General features: G+C 36.0%; 1 protein-coding gene and 1 long non-coding RNA gene across 4 annotated transcripts in view; one reads left to right on the top strand and one right to left on the bottom strand.

Annotated features, from left to right (window-relative positions):
• Positions 1-435: 435 nt before the first annotated feature.
• Positions 436-17,084, top strand: part of card11 (caspase recruitment domain family, member 11) — a 31,726-nt gene continuing 15,077 nt past the window's right edge. The window contains exons 1-13 of one of the 2 annotated variants that reach the window (XM_077618452.1): positions 436-614; positions 6,507-6,715; positions 6,790-6,927; positions 7,066-7,242; positions 8,153-8,301; positions 10,450-10,629; positions 10,887-11,033; positions 12,665-12,790; positions 12,873-13,067; positions 13,155-13,307; positions 15,411-15,492; positions 15,565-15,878; positions 15,980-16,086. In XM_077618452.1, coding sequence (XP_077474578.1) covers positions 6,517-6,715; positions 6,790-6,927; positions 7,066-7,242; positions 8,153-8,301; positions 10,450-10,629; positions 10,887-11,033; positions 12,665-12,790; positions 12,873-13,067; positions 13,155-13,307; positions 15,411-15,492; positions 15,565-15,878; positions 15,980-16,086 — 1,967 coding nt within the window. In that variant the 5' untranslated portion in view covers positions 436-614; positions 6,507-6,516. The remainder of the gene's footprint in view (positions 615-6,506; positions 6,716-6,789; positions 6,928-7,065; positions 7,243-8,152; positions 8,302-10,449; positions 10,630-10,886; positions 11,034-12,664; positions 12,791-12,872; positions 13,068-13,154; positions 13,308-15,410; positions 15,493-15,564; positions 15,879-15,979; positions 16,087-17,084) is intronic. The other variant, XM_077618451.1, reaches the window with a different exon arrangement.
• On the bottom strand, positions 3,532-15,200 carry LOC144088178 (uncharacterized). 2 transcript variants are annotated; one of them, XR_013304824.1, is made up of 4 exons: positions 15,086-15,200; positions 12,852-12,917; positions 7,055-7,181; positions 3,532-3,864 (listed from the first exon to the last, which is right to left on the bottom strand). It is a non-coding gene; the product is annotated as an uncharacterized LOC144088178 (long non-coding RNA). The 2 variants fall into 2 exon arrangements; XR_013304825.1 differs by lacking the exons at positions 3,532-3,864; positions 7,055-7,181 and adding an exon at positions 10,893-11,021.

Raw genomic sequence — 17,084 nt, 5'->3', positions numbered from 1 at the left:
CTGAAACATGGTTCTGCAATTTACTTTCCGTTTTCACGTCAAAGAAATAGTTGACAAACAAACAAACAAATAAATAGATCTGCATTTAACCCATTATAGAGCAAGTAACTAGTTATTTGTAAAACTTACAAAAAGAAAACATATTTACCTGGTGTCCATTTTATATACATTTATTCATTCATTTTCTGTACCGCTGATCCTCATAAGGGTCGCGGAGGGTGCTGGAGAAAACCCACGTAAGTCCGGGGAGAACATGCAAACCCCACAAAGGAAGGTTTTACAATGAGCATTCGATAAATTAATTTATTCGTTATATTATGTGATTCAACATCTTATTTAAGGTAAAAATGACTACTATATAAAAAGAATAAGCACTACAAACACGTGCATAGAGTACAACGCCCCGCCCCCTACCCCCCTCTCTCTCGCTCTCTCACTCTCTCTTCATGACAGTTTTGGACAAATTTAGGTAGACAAAAGTTGACCTTCTTGTTTTCTGGTGGCGAAAGCATAAGAGCAGTTAAAAGAGGCACAGCGGCACGCCTCGTCGGACTTTGATTTTTATCCGATTTTGCTGCCTGATCATTGTTCACGGCTTATCGTTCACCTCTCAGGTAAGCGCAGTGTAACTCTTGTCCGTTGTACAGTGTACGTATTATGTGGTGTGAGTCTGTTTTGCTCTGTGAAAATAATGTTATTTTTTTTGTCGCGAACATATAATATGTTTACGACTTGTTTTAACTCTCTTACATACATAATACAGTAGAATGCAAAGGAATATTAATATATATATATTATATATATACACATACATATATATATGTGCATATGTGTACATATATATGTGTATATATATATATATATGTATATATGTATATATATACATATATATATATATATATATATATATATATATATATATATATATATATATATATATATATATATATATATATATATATATATATATATGCATCCTTGTAAGAGTTGTGGGGGCTGCTTGAGTATATTCCAGTTCACTTTGGCGAAAGCACACACCTGGTGTCCCCTGCAGTTGGGAAAATGAATGAATGCTCTATTGATACAGCTCAGAGAAAATCTACATGTTTTTTCATGCAGGTAAAGGCTGTCTTGCCTTTTAAAACAATGCAGACATTACAATTAGCCCTTCACTACTCTCTTGCTTCAGTACAGCACACAGGTATCATATTTCTTAAGGCTTGCACAATGAAGTCTTTATTGTAGCTTGCACACACCTGACTCTTTTACATCTACATCAGACAAATTCCAGAGCAACTTTTACTGATGCATGATCTTGTTTTAATTGGAATGTTTTGATGAAATTGGGTAAGGTTATTCTATTAGAAATTAAGAAAATGAATGAATGGAGGTAGTAATTTCCTACAATTTAACTCAGAGGTCCATAACTTTTATGAAAAGTTCATGTTTAAAGATAACATTATGTTGATGGTTAGTATTTTTTTAGCAAATTTAAATGCAATTATTGCACATCCATCTGCATGTATTTTCGGAAATAATGTCAAATATGTATTTTCAGGTAAAAAGGTAATTTTATTATTTTTATTTTATTATTTTTATTATTGTATTATTATTATTTTATTATTATTCTTATTCTTATTGTATTATTATTATTATTATTATTTTATTTTTTGCAATTTTCCTTTTTGCACATATACACTAAAAGATCTGTTTAATTTGTGTCCTTGCTCAATTGTTTAAGGCCCATTTGAATGTTTTTGCATCGTAACTGTTTATTATTTCTCCCTTCCTCTTTCTATTTGTCCCCCCAAAAAACAACCAAAAACAAACTCATAACACAGAGAAAAAGAACGACACATTACATCAAACAAATGATCAGATATTAAGCTGTCTATAATAATTGTTGTTATGATTAGAAAAAGTAATAAATCTGGTTCCCACTATGTGAGGGCATGTTCATACAACATCAATTCCACTTACAAACGTATTCGGTTTACTGGTGAGCAAAAAAATATATAACAGAGAAAAAAATGTAATTCACACTGAGACACAAAGCTGTGATTACATTAATTAAATCATTTACTGTACTGCTTATCCTCGTAAGACTCGCAGATGGTGCTGAAACCAATCCCAGCTGACGGTAAATTAGACTCTTCAACTAGCCTACCCTGCATGTTTTTGGTATATGGAAGGAAACTGAAGTACCTAGAAAAAACCCACATTTACCCTAGGGCACATGTGTCAAAGTGGTGGCCCGGGGGCCAAATCTGGCCCGCCGCATCAATTTGTGTGGCCCGGGAAAGTAAATCATCAGTGCCGACTTTCTGTTTTAGGATCAAATTAAAATGAAGAGTATAGATGTATATTAAATTTCCTGATTTTCCCCCTTTTAAATCAATAATTGTATTTTTTTAAACAATTTTTTTCTGTGTTTTTAGTTCAAAAATCATTTTGTAAAATCTAAAAGTATATATAAAAAAGCTAAAATAAACATTGTTTTAGATCTATAAAAAAACTGAATATTCAGGGCTTTTAATCCAGTTCTTTTAATCCATTTATTAAAAAAATCTAAATATTATATCTAAAATGGTCCGGCCCACATGAAATCGAGTTGACGTTAACGCGACCTGCGAACCAACCCGAGTCTGACACCCATGCCCTAGGGAGATCATGCTAACTCCACACAATGAGGACCCACCTGGGATCGAACCCAGGATTGTGAGGCTGATGTGCTAACCTTTCGACCAATAGGCCACTGGGCCATGATTAAAAAGAAAACAAAACTAAATTAAAATTTGAAATCTTTATGGAATATAAAAAAAACAAAAAATATATATCATATTTTCATTGCAGTACTGATTAAAAGCTAGAAATCAATGCAGCTGTAATTTTATGGTGCATTTCAAACATTCTGCAACTCAAGGGGCTGTACTTGATTCACATTACATTTCAAACCAGAAAATCCCATTTGTGGAGAAATTGCATGTTTCACTTCCTATTAAACTTAGGGCATTTTGGGTCACTTCCTTGTTTAGTCATGCATGTGCCTAGTGCTGTCAATCGCTTTGAAAGATGATAATTTATCATAATTCTTCCCAGTATAAATCAATTGGATATCAATCATTGTCAATGGAAGTCAATCAGTTAACATAGGAGCACCATCCATCCATCCTCTCCTGCTTATCTGAGGTCAGGTAATTTTCTTTAAAATGAATGGCAACATTTGAAAAAAAATGGGGATGTTTTTGTCAAATTTTAGTAGATTTTGGAAGTAAACATTTTAGAAATAAAAGATTAAAAAGTAATTTGAAAAAGTGCTTCAAAGAGACCTTAAACTTATTTTTTTTCTAACCCGTACTTTAAAACTGTCATTGTTATAGGATACTTAAATTCTGTTGCCAGTTTGTCCTCAGGGAAGCCTTAAGGAAAACCTATAATAACACCTTTTGACATGAATCAAATACCAGAGCAGTTTTTTCTTGTTCCAGAAAGCCTTTCCAAACTATTGCTCAGAAGGTTATTACACAATCATTCTTACTTTAGATGACTTTATTGCACATATTTACAAACTATTAAATTTTAGAACATTTGAAAAAAACAAAACAAATTACATTTGGTTATTAATCTAAAGTAAAATACATTCAGTGGGGTTGGACTGGACCACATACTACATATTTTTTTATTACCAGATCCAAAGTCTGAAAAGTCGACGTAAAGGCTGGAGGGCACAATGCCAGAGTTTTCAAAGATATTATCAAAGTGAATGATGGCCTTGTGTAAATTCCTCTCACTCTGAAAGAAGGCTGCTACTCACATCTGGTACGGCAAGGAGGAAACAGACATGAACATTCTCACCAACAAATTCTAAAATAAGAGAAAAGAGAAGAGGAAGCATCGTATCTGTGGTTTCTGTAAAGGTGTGTGCAGGAGTGTCTGCCGAATTGCGTGAATGTACGTGTGTTTTGGTCTGTTCTTTTGAGGTTTCCAGATATGTATTGAAAACTAGCATGCAGAAAATACTCAGACTGTTTTAGGTTATTTCAGGTTTCAGTTGTGATAATTAAAACACATCAGGAAGCCTAGCATACTTGTGTCGCAGATATGTAACCATTATCCAATGACAGCATGCTTTGTCTCACATAAGTTTTATTTAATACCATTTGTGTAATGTTTTAATTGTTAACTTTCCCACTGAGGTTACGTTGATGTTTATTATTAGGCTTGTTGACGGTGCTATATTGTCAGTCACCCCACCTTCTTTTCTCTCCATACAAAGACACTGTGACGCTGCATTTGCTATTGACATACTAAGAAAAAAAATAAGTCCCAAGGTAGAAAAGTGCACAATACACTGTAGACCAGGGGTGGTAACCTATTTATGATGGGTGCATAAACTGTGAGTTAAAATATGGAAACCGCTGGTGAGAGAGCTCAGTCCGGAATGCACTAAGAGGAGCATCATATTGGAACTGTGGCAGTGACACTACCTCTTTAATCATCTTTTTTATCATTTGACTCTTCTGCATGCATATTCTCATTGATACTCATTGATTAGTATTTTTATTTTAAAAATCTGAGACTTTTTCTACTTTCAAAGTGATGAAATGACTTTAAAAAGCATGTTTTGATGAAATTGGGTAAGGTTATTCTATTAGAAATGAAGAAAATGAATGAATTGAGGTAGTAATTTCCTACAATTTAACTCGGAGGTCCATAACTTTTATGAAAAGTTCATGTTTAAAGATAACATTATGTTGATGGTTAGTATTTTTTAGCAAATTTAAATGCAATTATTGCACATCCATTTGCATATGGAAACCGCTGGTGAGAGACCTCAGTCCGGAATGCACTAAGAGGAGCATCATATCGGAATTGTGGCATTGAAACTACCTCTTTAATCATCTTTTTTATCATTACACTCTTCTGCATGTATACTCTCATTGATACTCATTGATTAGCAATTTAGTAAAAAAAAATCAGAGACTTTTTCTACTTTAAAAATGGTCAAATGACCAAAAAGGCACATATTTTCATGTGTTTGGGTTTTTAAATTCTAACTATGGCTCTCAAGGAATAACATTTCAAAATATGAATGGTTTATCGCTCTGTCAAAAATGTTCTCGACCGCTGCTGTAGACGGAAATGATTAGTTAGATTACAGTAGTTGCGCAATGTTGTGATTTTGGACAAAAGAAAAAGACTTATGTTGCCTGTGAGTCGTAGAGCACACACAGAGACAGACAACCATTGCCATGGCTTGATTTAATTTCTTTTACATTTTCAGATTGTAACAGTAGTTGCACAAATGATTTGAAACATAAGAATAATTAACCCTTTCAGAGACTCATTATTTCAAACATCAACTATATTCAAAGGTTGACACTACGACCTTTAACTCTATATAGAGTGGTTGACATATTTTGTAACGAGAAAAAATCTTTAACACTTTGTATGGCAAGTGACTATTATAATAACTAAAAATAAATTAAATATTAGCAATCATTCATATTTTTATTATTCACCATAATGGCATTTTTTATATTGTATTACACTTTTTAAATTGATATGCAAATTATTACAATATTATTAATATTGTTCATATTAATTTAAAAATAATAATTTATATTAATATTAATAACTGTGCAATAACTTCGGGGTGTGCAATAACAATGTGCAATATTTTAGATTGTGGAATATTTTAGAATTATTATTATATTTTTTTCCCTATTACCTTGCCCGGACGTGACTTTTTAAATTACTTATTTATGTCTTTATTGGGAAACACGCATTTTGTGGAGTAGCACCACTAACTTTAATATACGCAACTGTTGCATAATGACAATAAATGCTTTTGACTTTGACTAATATAATTAAAAGAAATAGAAATACTTTATAAAGTATAAAAATTGAAAGTGGATTCCTCTGCTCATACTATTTAAGTCACTGGATGCATGTGAATATATAGAATAGACTGCAAGGGTGTCAGACTCGGGTTGGTTTGCGGGCCGCTTTAACGTCAACTTGATTTCACGTGGGCCGCACCATTTTAGATATAATATTTGGATTTTTTAAAATATAAATGGATTAAATGAACTGGATTAAAAGCCCTGAATATTCAGTTTTTTTATAGATCTAAAACAATGTTTATTTTAGCTTTTTTTATATACATATATTTTTAGATTTTACAAAATGATTTTTGAACTAAAAACACAGAAAAAAATGATTAAAAAATTACAATTATTTATTTAAAAGGGAGAAAATCATGAAATTTAATATACATCTTTACTCTTCATTTTAATTTGATACTAAAACAGAAAGTCAGCACTGATGGCTTACTTTCCCGGGCCACACAAAATGATGCGGCGGGCCAGATTTGGCCCCCGGGCCGCCACTTTGACACATGTGGAATGTTGATATTAGTCACAGGATACTATCCAATCTACATTAATTTGCATTAAAAATATTATTTTAACTGACTTAGTAAATTGTGTGTATTGTCTTGTCAGACCGCATGAAATGGAAAACGGCACACTGGGGCTACTTGATGATGTTGAGAACCGGTGGGAGAACGTGGAATGCAAACGCTATGAAATTTGCCGCATTATCTCTCCGGCCAAGCTCACCCCATACCTTCGACAGTGCAAAGTGTTGGATGAGCAAGATGAAGATGAGATTCTCAACTCTTTGCTGTTGGTTTCCAAAGCAAACCGCACAAGTATGTTTTCAATTATATATATATTTTTTTCAAAAACCTAAACCTAAAACATTCTAACAACCATATCTCCCCAGGTCGCCTTCTTGACATCCTCCACTCTAAAGGAGAACGAGGATATGTGGTCTTTTTGGAGAGCTTGGAATTTTATTATCCTGAACTCTACAAACAGGTTACAGGAAAAAACCCCACTCGTCGCTTTTCCACCATCGTAGGTGAGACAGACATCTTAAATTTGGTTACAAAGTACACTCTAAAAAATAAAACTTCAACTTCAATAACAGTGTATACTGCAAAGCACATTATCTGTTGCTTGCAGCTCATGAACATGTTTTTCTTTACCTCTCTTGCAGTTGAGGAGGGTCATGAAGGTCTGACCCAGTTTTTGATGGATGAGGTGCTGAAGTTGCAGCAGCAGTTTAACGTAAAGACCTTGCAGAACGTTGAGCTCAGCAGGAAGAATAGCACCCTGGAGGATGAGCAAAAGAAACTGAAACTTGTAAACCAGGAACTTCAGGCCACACAACAGAGTAAAAAAAAATCTTATTCAAGCATATTGTACTACACTTGCTTTCCCATGAGTTACTCGCTGTAGATTTCTGGTCAACATCTATTAATTTTGGTGCATGTTTGGGTCACTTCTTTTTTTTTAACTCATTGGCTTCCGATGACAGCATTATGGGTGAAAGAGGGAAATGAACACATGCTCATTCGCCCTTCCCAGTCAAAATGTAGGACATTTAAACAAAATGAAGAACAAAATGAAAAAAAAAAACATTTTTGACTCAACTATAAACATTAGGAGAGAACTCAAAACCTGTTTGATTGGAATTTTTCGAGTGTTTTAAAGTTGGAAGAGTGAGAATCGTTGAAACCACTTGGATTATGTGCTATATGAAAAAAATAACAGTATTATGTGTGGGGAGCTTTCCATCATCCTTTGCAACATCCCTATGGTTACATAAGACCTTATGTCAAGTGATCCAAGAGTCACTTTTATTCACCGTTTTAAAAAAACATTGTGATGGTAACTTTTATATATAATAATTAGAGCTGTTTTCTTGGTTTGAAAAGCTTCCCCCGAAATGATAAGGTCTAATAATTTTTGTCAAGCATGGTTTTCATTCAGAAAATAACGTGTCTTGGGATAGGAGGATTGAAAAATATGTAATTCTAAAAAACACAAAACAATTAAATGACTTCTATGTATCATTCCTCATTCACAACAGTTCCTTTGCCCTTATGTAATAAAATGACCTTCTATGTATCATTCAAAAAAATAAGTGTGAGCAAAGATTCTTAATATTTTTAATTTATAGTTGAAAACATTCACCCACTGCTAAGGATTTCTTTTTCCAAGTACTTGTAATGCATGAGAAAATGATCTAATACCATAAGTGGTAATTTGTCTGTTTTAATGTCCACAATCTGTGTATGCAGGGTACAACAAAATGAAAGAAGAAAGAAACACGTACAATGATGAGCTGCTTAGAATCAAGGATGAAAACTACAAACTGGCCATGAGATATGCTGCTCTGAGTGAGGAGAAGAATTTAGCAGTTATGAGGAGCAGAGACCTGCAGCTGGAGGTGATGAAAAGCTCTGCTTATCAAATTAACGACACCCATTAGTTTACCTAGAAATCATATGTACTAGAAAAAGGAATTTCTGGAAAATTGCAAATTTGCTCTTATAGTTCACTTGTAGATTTTCTGGTCACTTTCTTTTAAAAGTACAGCATTTTCAGGTCAGATTACACTTATTAACTCATTGGCTACCATTGACAGTGCCCGACGTCCAATTCATTTGGACTAGGAGCGGTGAATGTGTTACGTCCACGGGAGACGTCGAGGCGAGGGAGGAGGGATTAGGACCCAATTGCGGGGAAGCAGGTGAGGACGAGGCAAATTGTGCTCAAAACCAAAACTTTAATAACTTAGGAGGGACCTTACAAGATAACAAAGACTTATGAAATGAAACATGAAACCAAACTGGATTAGGGAAAACATGTGAAATCGAGGAGCAAGGTAGCGTGGCTGCATGGTAAGGGAATTTACGCAGACGATCCGACAATGACATTAAACTCAGTGGGGTTTAAATACACAAATCAGGGACTAATTTGAATCACGCGCAGCTGCGCGAACACAATGGCAAGGCAGGAGGGACAAACGAGAGTCGGGAAAAACAATAGGAGGCTGCTCCTAACAGAATGAATGAATGAATGTATACGTCTGAAGTATGAACGATTGCTCATTCCGCCTTCCCAGTCAAAATGGATTGGATGTCAAGCACTGTCAACGGATCTTTTGCCGAGTAAACGCAGCTTATGGAGAAGCACCACCAATTTCGTCACACGCAGTTTCTGGGTGTGATGACAAGTAGGCTTTTTGGTTGTTGATAATGACGACAGGGCCTATGTCCGATTATTATTATTATTATAACTGAAAGATGAGCATTCCCAGTTTAAATAAATTGAATGTTGTTGAACTATTGTCAATGGCGCCCACGATTGACTTAATTTTGTATCACGTTGATAATTTAAGGTCACTTCCTGCACATTTTGGAGCATTCCAAGCTCATTTTTTAAAAATTATTTCCTGTTGATTTTATAATATCTACTTCATGTTCAATAGTTACTTACTGTAGATTTTGGGGTTTCTGATAGATCTGTAAAACAACTTCAGGAGCAGGTTAAGAAAGAGGGAGACCAATTTCAAGGAGATACGTTTATTACCAGACTACAGGATGGGGAGAGCTCGAACGGCTGCGAACGCACAGCCTATTCGCCGCGACTCTCTCTGAACGAACAGTTTGCGCATCTATTTATACGTGAAAACAAGATGCTGCACAGAGAAGATAACAAAACGGGGTGTGGGCTGATACGCCCAAACAACTGTAGAGCTGATGTCTTAATATGACTCATTTTTCATTACTCACACCAAATCGATGCAACACTAACAAGCAATTGCAAATAGTGAGTCAGCATATCTTAGAGCTTCATCGAGCCAATCCCTGTTAACATTGAGTAATTATTTTCCCATTGGAAATGAATGGGTCCTTGGAAAGAAATAGGGATGTTTATGTCACATTTTAATGGAACAATATGTTTTGGGCAAATATATTTGTACGCCTTGATTTCCTTATTTTTTTTAAATGTTAATTATATGTGTGGGATAAAAATAATGTAAGAAACATTTTGAAATTTTACATAAGGTTTTGGTGGAATTGTACATTTTTGACAAAAAACTGTATGCAATGTTTGTGGAATTTGACTTCCTTATTTCTTTTATATGCAAATCATGTGAATTGGATAAGAAAAATGTAGTTCAAGGTACATTTTAAAGTTTGGAACTTGGAATTTTCTTGTCTTTTGAAATAAATGGGGATATTTTTGTTGAAAACCCCTCGTTTTTGACGTAATCGTAAACATTTGTAATCGAACGTTGTATGTGGGCAGGATATTGCATCATCCTTTGCAGCGTCACCACAATTATGATTATTATACAATTACATTATAATTATCATTCACCTTTTTTTACTCACAATAGTATTAATTTGTTTTATATCATAATTAGAGCTCCCCGCAACCCTTGTGAGCGGTTAGGAAAAGAATGAATGAATAATTAGAGCTGTTTTTCTTTCTCACGTTGCTCACCAGATTGTTACATGTTAATGAACTGTGCTGTTGTACCTACATTTCGCCAACAATTCTCTGCTTTCTGTTTTGGTTACAAAAGATTGACCAATTTAAGCACAAGCTAAACAAGATGGAGGAAGAGTGTACGATGGAGAGGAAACAAAGTCTCAAGCTGCAAAATGACATTGAAAATCGGCCCAAAAGGGAGCAGATCTTAGAGCTCGAGAGGGAGAATGAGACTCTCAAGATCAAACTGCAGGAACTGCAGTCCATCATCCAGGTATGCACAAGCTTGTGTTTAAGTAATCTATAACTAACCTCCAGAAAACATTCAACAAATCAAAGACTCTGGTATCCGTGTGTTCACAAAATGGAACATCGAAACTTGGCTTACTCTCAATTAACTCAGCAGTTTGTACTCCACAAATTTCCAGACAATATGCAACAAAGATTTCCTGAAGGCTTCTTAAAAGCCAAAAGTCCCAAGTTATGTTTTATAACAGTTGACAAGTTTGCTTTTGTTTTTAAATTGGCCAGCCTGGTCCCCTTTCTACATCGGACAAAGACATCCTTGACATCTTGGAACATGACAGACAGGAGGCAATTGAAGATAGACAAGATTTGGTCAATCGCCTCTACAATCTCCACGAGGAAGTCAGACAGGCAGAAGAACTACGAGACAAGGTAACTAACAGATACAGTCAAGGTTTAGCAATCATTCATATTTTTATTATTCACCCTAATGGCATTTTTTATATTGTATTAATCTTTTTAAATTGATATACAAATTATTAAAATATTATTAATATTGTTTATATTAATTTAAACACATAATTTATATTTACATTAATATTAATAACTGTGCTATAACTTTGGGGTGTGCAATAACAATGTGCAATATTTTATTGTGCAATATTTTAGAATTATTTTTATTATTTTTCCCCCCTATTACCTTGCCCGGACGTGACTTTTTAAATGACTTATTTATGTTTTTATTGGGAAACACGCACTTTTTGGAGTAGCACCACTAACTTTGTTATACGCAGCTGTTGTATAATGACAATAAAGGCTTTTGACTTTGACTAATATAATTTAAAAAAATAAAAATTTAAATACTTTAAAAAGTATAAAAATAAAAAGTGGATCCCTCTGCTCATACAATTTAAGTCACTGGATGCATGTGAATATATAGAATAGAGAATGTTGATATTAGTAACAGGATACTGAAAATCGGCCCAAAAAGGAGCAGATCTTAGAGCTCGAGAGGGAGAATGAGACTCTCAAGATCAAACTGCTGGAACATTCTTGTGTATGTGTCACACTATGCAGCCCGTGCACTTAAACCGATTGTCACCTTTCCCTTTTTAAAACAACAAAAACACTGTTGGTTCCCATGGTTACCACAGCATGATATTCTCTAACAAATTCTCTCAAGTAAAATCCAAAGTTTGATCCATAAGTTGTTATTTTAAACAATGATGTCTCCTATAACAACTGATATAGTGCATTGTCAAGGTAAATTAAACTAATTTGGATAATCTTAGAAGGAAGTGGTTCCTGATCTTAGAGTTTCATAGATTGTCAACTGTGGTACAGAAACAAAGACACTGGAAGTGTCACATAAAGACATAGAAGTGGACATCTTTGGAAAGGTATTGGTTTAAACAACTGTTGTGATTTTGCTATTCAGCTCCCTGTTTGGGAAGTTATGAAATAGTGATGAAACATCAAAATTTAAACCTGTTAAGGTTTGGTTGGGTTTTGTTATTCCCTTTTTCCCTGTGCGTGTTTGCTTTTCGCCTCTTGTGTCCCTCCTGGCTTCCCTTTTCCTCTCGTTGACCAGCTGCCTGTGATTGACAATCAGTTCCCCGTTCGGTCTATTTAAACCCCACGTGATTGTTTTGTCATTGTCGTATCGGCTGCTTTACACTGCTTTGCTATGCTCCATGTTCCACGTTCCAAGTTCCTCATTGCCCCCATGCCGTTCCACGTCAGGTTTGATTTTGTCATTTGAGGTGTTCCTGGTGCCCATAATTGGCTGGGATAGGCTCCAGCAGCCCCCGCGACCCTTATAAGGATACGCGATACGGAAAATGAATGAATGAGTGAGTATTAGTCGCAGGCCTAGCCAAACTGTGAAAAAAATGCAACTTATAGTCTGGAAAATACATTACTCCCTGATAATGTTGTTTAAGTCCTGATACTCATACTAGTTATGATATCGATGCAATACTATTTTGAAAAACCTCTGCTCCCTTTTTATTAATTTTCAAATAGTTGTTCATCACCATATTTGTGTGCTTTGGGATCTGTAGTACTTGGAAGAGAAGGAGGACCTGGAGCTTAAGTGCTCCACGTTGCAGAAAGACTGTCAAATGTATCGGAACCGAATGGACACCATCACCATGCAGCTCAAGGAAGTGGAAAAGGAGAGGGATCAGGTAACCTCATACACTAACATGCACACACAAACACACACACGCATCTTTCTTTATAACCTACCATGTATAACTTGTGACAAAGTCCTTTCGGGCCAGAGACGATGCCCAGCACCAATCCTCCCAGAGTCTGATTGACAAAGACAAATATCGCAAGCAAATTAGAGAGTTGGAGGAGAAAAGCGATGAGCTCCAGATTGAGATGGTGAGGAAAGAAGCTCGGCTAGTCACACTGGAGTCTCGCCTGCGTAGAATCAACAAGGATATTGCCCTGGATCAGGTAGGAAGACGTTTACAATTGGAAGTAAAGAAACACGTTTTCCCACAATGTAAGAAATGTTGAGAAAATTGAACTTTGTTTCTGCAGAGTTTACCAAGGGATTTAGCCCCCACCTTACTCTTCCAGCGAGAAAATAAACCTGCCCAGGGTCTATCAGAATGGTCAAGTGACGAGTCGCCAGAGGAGAAGCTTTTCCCTGAAGAGTCCCGCCTAAAACGCAGACCTAACCTGAAAGTAGTGGTCAGTCTATATACACTCTCTTGTTAGATTATTTGCTTTTATCTCATTTTGAACAAGAGTGGTATGTTCTCATTAACATACTAAAATGGCTGAAATTGACAGCTATACCCTGCTCGCACAAACCAAAAATGTGAATGAAAATTCACCATGGAGACCATCTACACCACGTGTCAAAATGGCGGCCCAGTGGCCAAATCTGGCCCGCCGCATCATTTTGTGTGGCCGGGAAAGGAAATCATGAGTGCCGACTTTCTGTTTTGGGATCAAATTAAAATGAAGAGTATAGATGTATATTTAATTTCTCGATTTTCACCCTTTTAAATCAATAATTGTAATTTTTTAATATTTTTTTTCTGTGTTTTTAGTTCAAAAATCATTTTGTAAAATCTAAAAAAATATATATAAAAAGCTAAAATAAACATTGTTTTAGATCTATAAAAAACTGAATATTCAGGGATTTTAATCAATTTATTAAAAAAAATCTAAATATTATATCTAAAATGGTCCGGCCCACATGAAATCGAGTTGACGTTAACGCGGCCCGCAAACCAACTCGAGTCTGACACCCTTGCCCTACGGCACATGTGTCAAAGTGGTGGCCCGGGGGCCAAGTCTGGCCCGCCGCATCATTTTGTGTGGCCCTGGAAAGTAAATCATGAGTGCCAACTTTCTGTTTTAGGATCAAATTAAAATGAAGAGTATAGATGTATATTACATTTCCTGATTTTCCCCCTTTTAAATCAATAATTGTAATTTTTTAAACTTTTTCTGTTTTTAGTTCAAAAATCATTTTGTAAAATCTAAAAATATATATAAAAAGCTAAAATAAACATTGTTTTAGATCTATAAAAAACTGAAGATTCAGGGATTTTAATCCTTTTAATCAATTTATTAAAAAAAATCTAAATATTATATCTTAAATGGTCCGGCCCACGTGAAATCAAGTTGACGTTAAAGCGGCCCGCGAACCAACCCGAGTCTGACACCCTTGATCTACACCTAGGTGCTTATTACGTCGATCACGATTGACCAGGTCACTATTTGTAGACCCTCTGTGAGTAAGATTTGATTCAATTTGTTAGTTTCCTTTGGGCTCCAACAATATCTCGTTTGGACCGCGACATCGCAATGTGCCCATTGCAACACTCACACTTTTTTTTAACATGCATATCTGACTCATTTAACAATCATTAATCGTAAAACACAATACTGGAGAAAGCCCGCGCAGGCACGGCGTAAACATGCAAACTCCACTCAGGAAGGTTGGAACTCACCCCCCGGATTAAACCCTCGAGCTCAGAACTGTGAGGCAGATATGTTAACCACTCCTTATCGTGCTGCCTAAAACTATAGTTATTTCATTTTGTATCTGATTTTTTTTCCATATGCACTCACAGTAATTCTACAATTGGAGGTTGAATTAGGCAGCCAAATATTGTTCCGTTGGCCACAACTGGCCCCTTGACTGCAAATTGGAGACCCTGGCCTATGTGAATGTCAAAAAATCATAATCAATGCATGAATGGGTTAAATCCATTTCAACTGAGATGGTTGTCATAGAGTGACCATAATTCACTGCCATTAACAACAACAGTGTTACGATCGCGCCGAGACATCGTGGCGCGATCGTTGGGATTTGGACCCAGTAGCGGGGAAGCAGGAGGGAACGAGACAAACTGTGCTCATGATAGTAACTTTAATGACTCAAAACGCATTACAAAGTAACAAGGACTTGTACATCCCAAAACGAAACAATACCGGAGCATGGAGAACAGTACCTTTGCAGCGATGTATTCTGTATCACGCAGGACGATCCAACCATGACTACCACTTCAGTGGTGCTTAAATACACACATCAGGAAGTAATCATGAATCACTCGCAGCTGCTCAAACCCAACGGCAAGTCAGGAGGGACAAACAAGCTGCTCCTGACAAAGAGACTCCATTAAAATTTGATTGGGGCATGGCAGCAATCGTTTGATTGCCAGACCTCCCAATCAAAATGGATTGGATGTCTATTGTCATCAATAGCAACACATGAGTTTTTTCATATTAGACATATACATTTATTCATCACTTTGAGGCATTTATTTGCTGTTTTAGAACAGAGCCAAGTCTCCCAGCTGTGTACCCAGAGACCTTCCAATTAGTAACATTGATGCCGCTCATCCTGCTGTTAACACAGGTACATCGCCATTCATAAAGTAGTATTTTGTAGGCTGATATTGTATAAACTTGTCAAAATGTTTTCCTTTAGCGTCAAACAGTGGAGATAGCCTTGACATTCAGATGACAAACATGGCAGCCAACAACAACTCTCTCCCTCCTTTACCCAGTTCCGCCACCATATCGCCTCCGTATCCCAACAACTCGACCCCCGCCATATCGCCTACGTATCCCAACAACTTGACCCCCGCCATATCGCCTACAAATCCCAACAACTCGACCCCCGCCATATCGCCTACGTATCCCAACAACTCGAACCCCACCCTGACCCCGACCCCCACCCTGACCCCGACCCCCTCTTCTCTCCATTACCCTGCGACTGAACAGCCGAATCGACTGAATATGGTGAGGATTTCTCCAAGAGCGATTTTATGCGGTAATAGTGATCACATCAATTGTTTAACCAGTTCTTTAGATATACATATATATTTAAATATAAATTTCAGCTCCGTAACCGCAATGTCAGCATTGAATCCATGCACCCTGAGCCTCCTGAGAAAGCATCACTGTACCGCAGAACAAAGGAGAGTGAAAAGGATTTCCTTCCCCGCAGGTAGACAAGGCGACACCATGTCACATGTGTACACTAAATGTAATCAGGAAACCTGCAAAAAACTGATTATAAAAATGTGATCTGATGTTTACCCCATTGATGACTGAATTCACATGTAACCCATTGGCTACCATAGACTTACGGTAAACCTTAAATCCATTTTCTGTGACCTGGGAATGCTAAAAAATCATTAGAAAGTGACCTGAAATCAACAGAATGTGACCAATGAACAGGAAGTGACCCAGAAATACCTTGAACTCAATGAAAAATGATCCAAAATGTCTCAGGAGGTGACCCTACAATGGCCCAAAATATACTGAAAATGACTCTAAATCAACATGAGGTGACTTGTCCGTAGGTACACAATGTTAAAATAATCAGAAAGTAACACAAAAATCAATAGAAAGTGACTCTTAAATAGCACAAAATCAATAGAAAGAGAACAATGAACAAGAAATGAACTGGAAAACCCTAAAATCAATAGAAAATGGCTAAAAAATTATTGCAAATGAACAAGGAGTTCCCCAAAATGTTTTTAGGATTTTTTTGTATCTTAGTGATTTTTCGCATTTTTACTGTATTTTCCAATGTACGTATTATTCTATATTGATGTTATTAATATATTGCTTTAATGCTCTATTCATATTTGTTAACTTTAAATTTTGGCATTAAGGGTTAATATTATAACTTCCACTATACATTTTTTTCCAACACCATACTTTCATTTAGACAGCTTTAAGCAGAATTGTAATTAATTACCCAAATCCCTCAATCAATCAATCCATTTCTGCAACGAATGTTTGCTGCTGTTTATCAATTGGACCGCACTAGACATCCATTGTATAGATAATACAGTCTGTGCTCATGGGCCCACTTTAGATTCTATATTTGCAACGGAAATTTCCTTTACATTCCCAGCCAAGCAATATTTTAAGAATTTAGAGGAACGAACATTAGATTTTTAAAAATGCTTTGAAAAGTTGCCACATTGAACAAAA

Source organism: Stigmatopora argus, chromosome 14 (assembly GCF_051989625.1).
Source record: "Stigmatopora argus isolate UIUO_Sarg chromosome 14, RoL_Sarg_1.0, whole genome shotgun sequence".
Classification (NCBI taxonomy): domain Eukaryota; kingdom Metazoa; phylum Chordata; class Actinopteri; order Syngnathiformes; family Syngnathidae; genus Stigmatopora; species Stigmatopora argus.
This window is presented reverse-complemented; position numbering and strand designations above follow the sequence as displayed.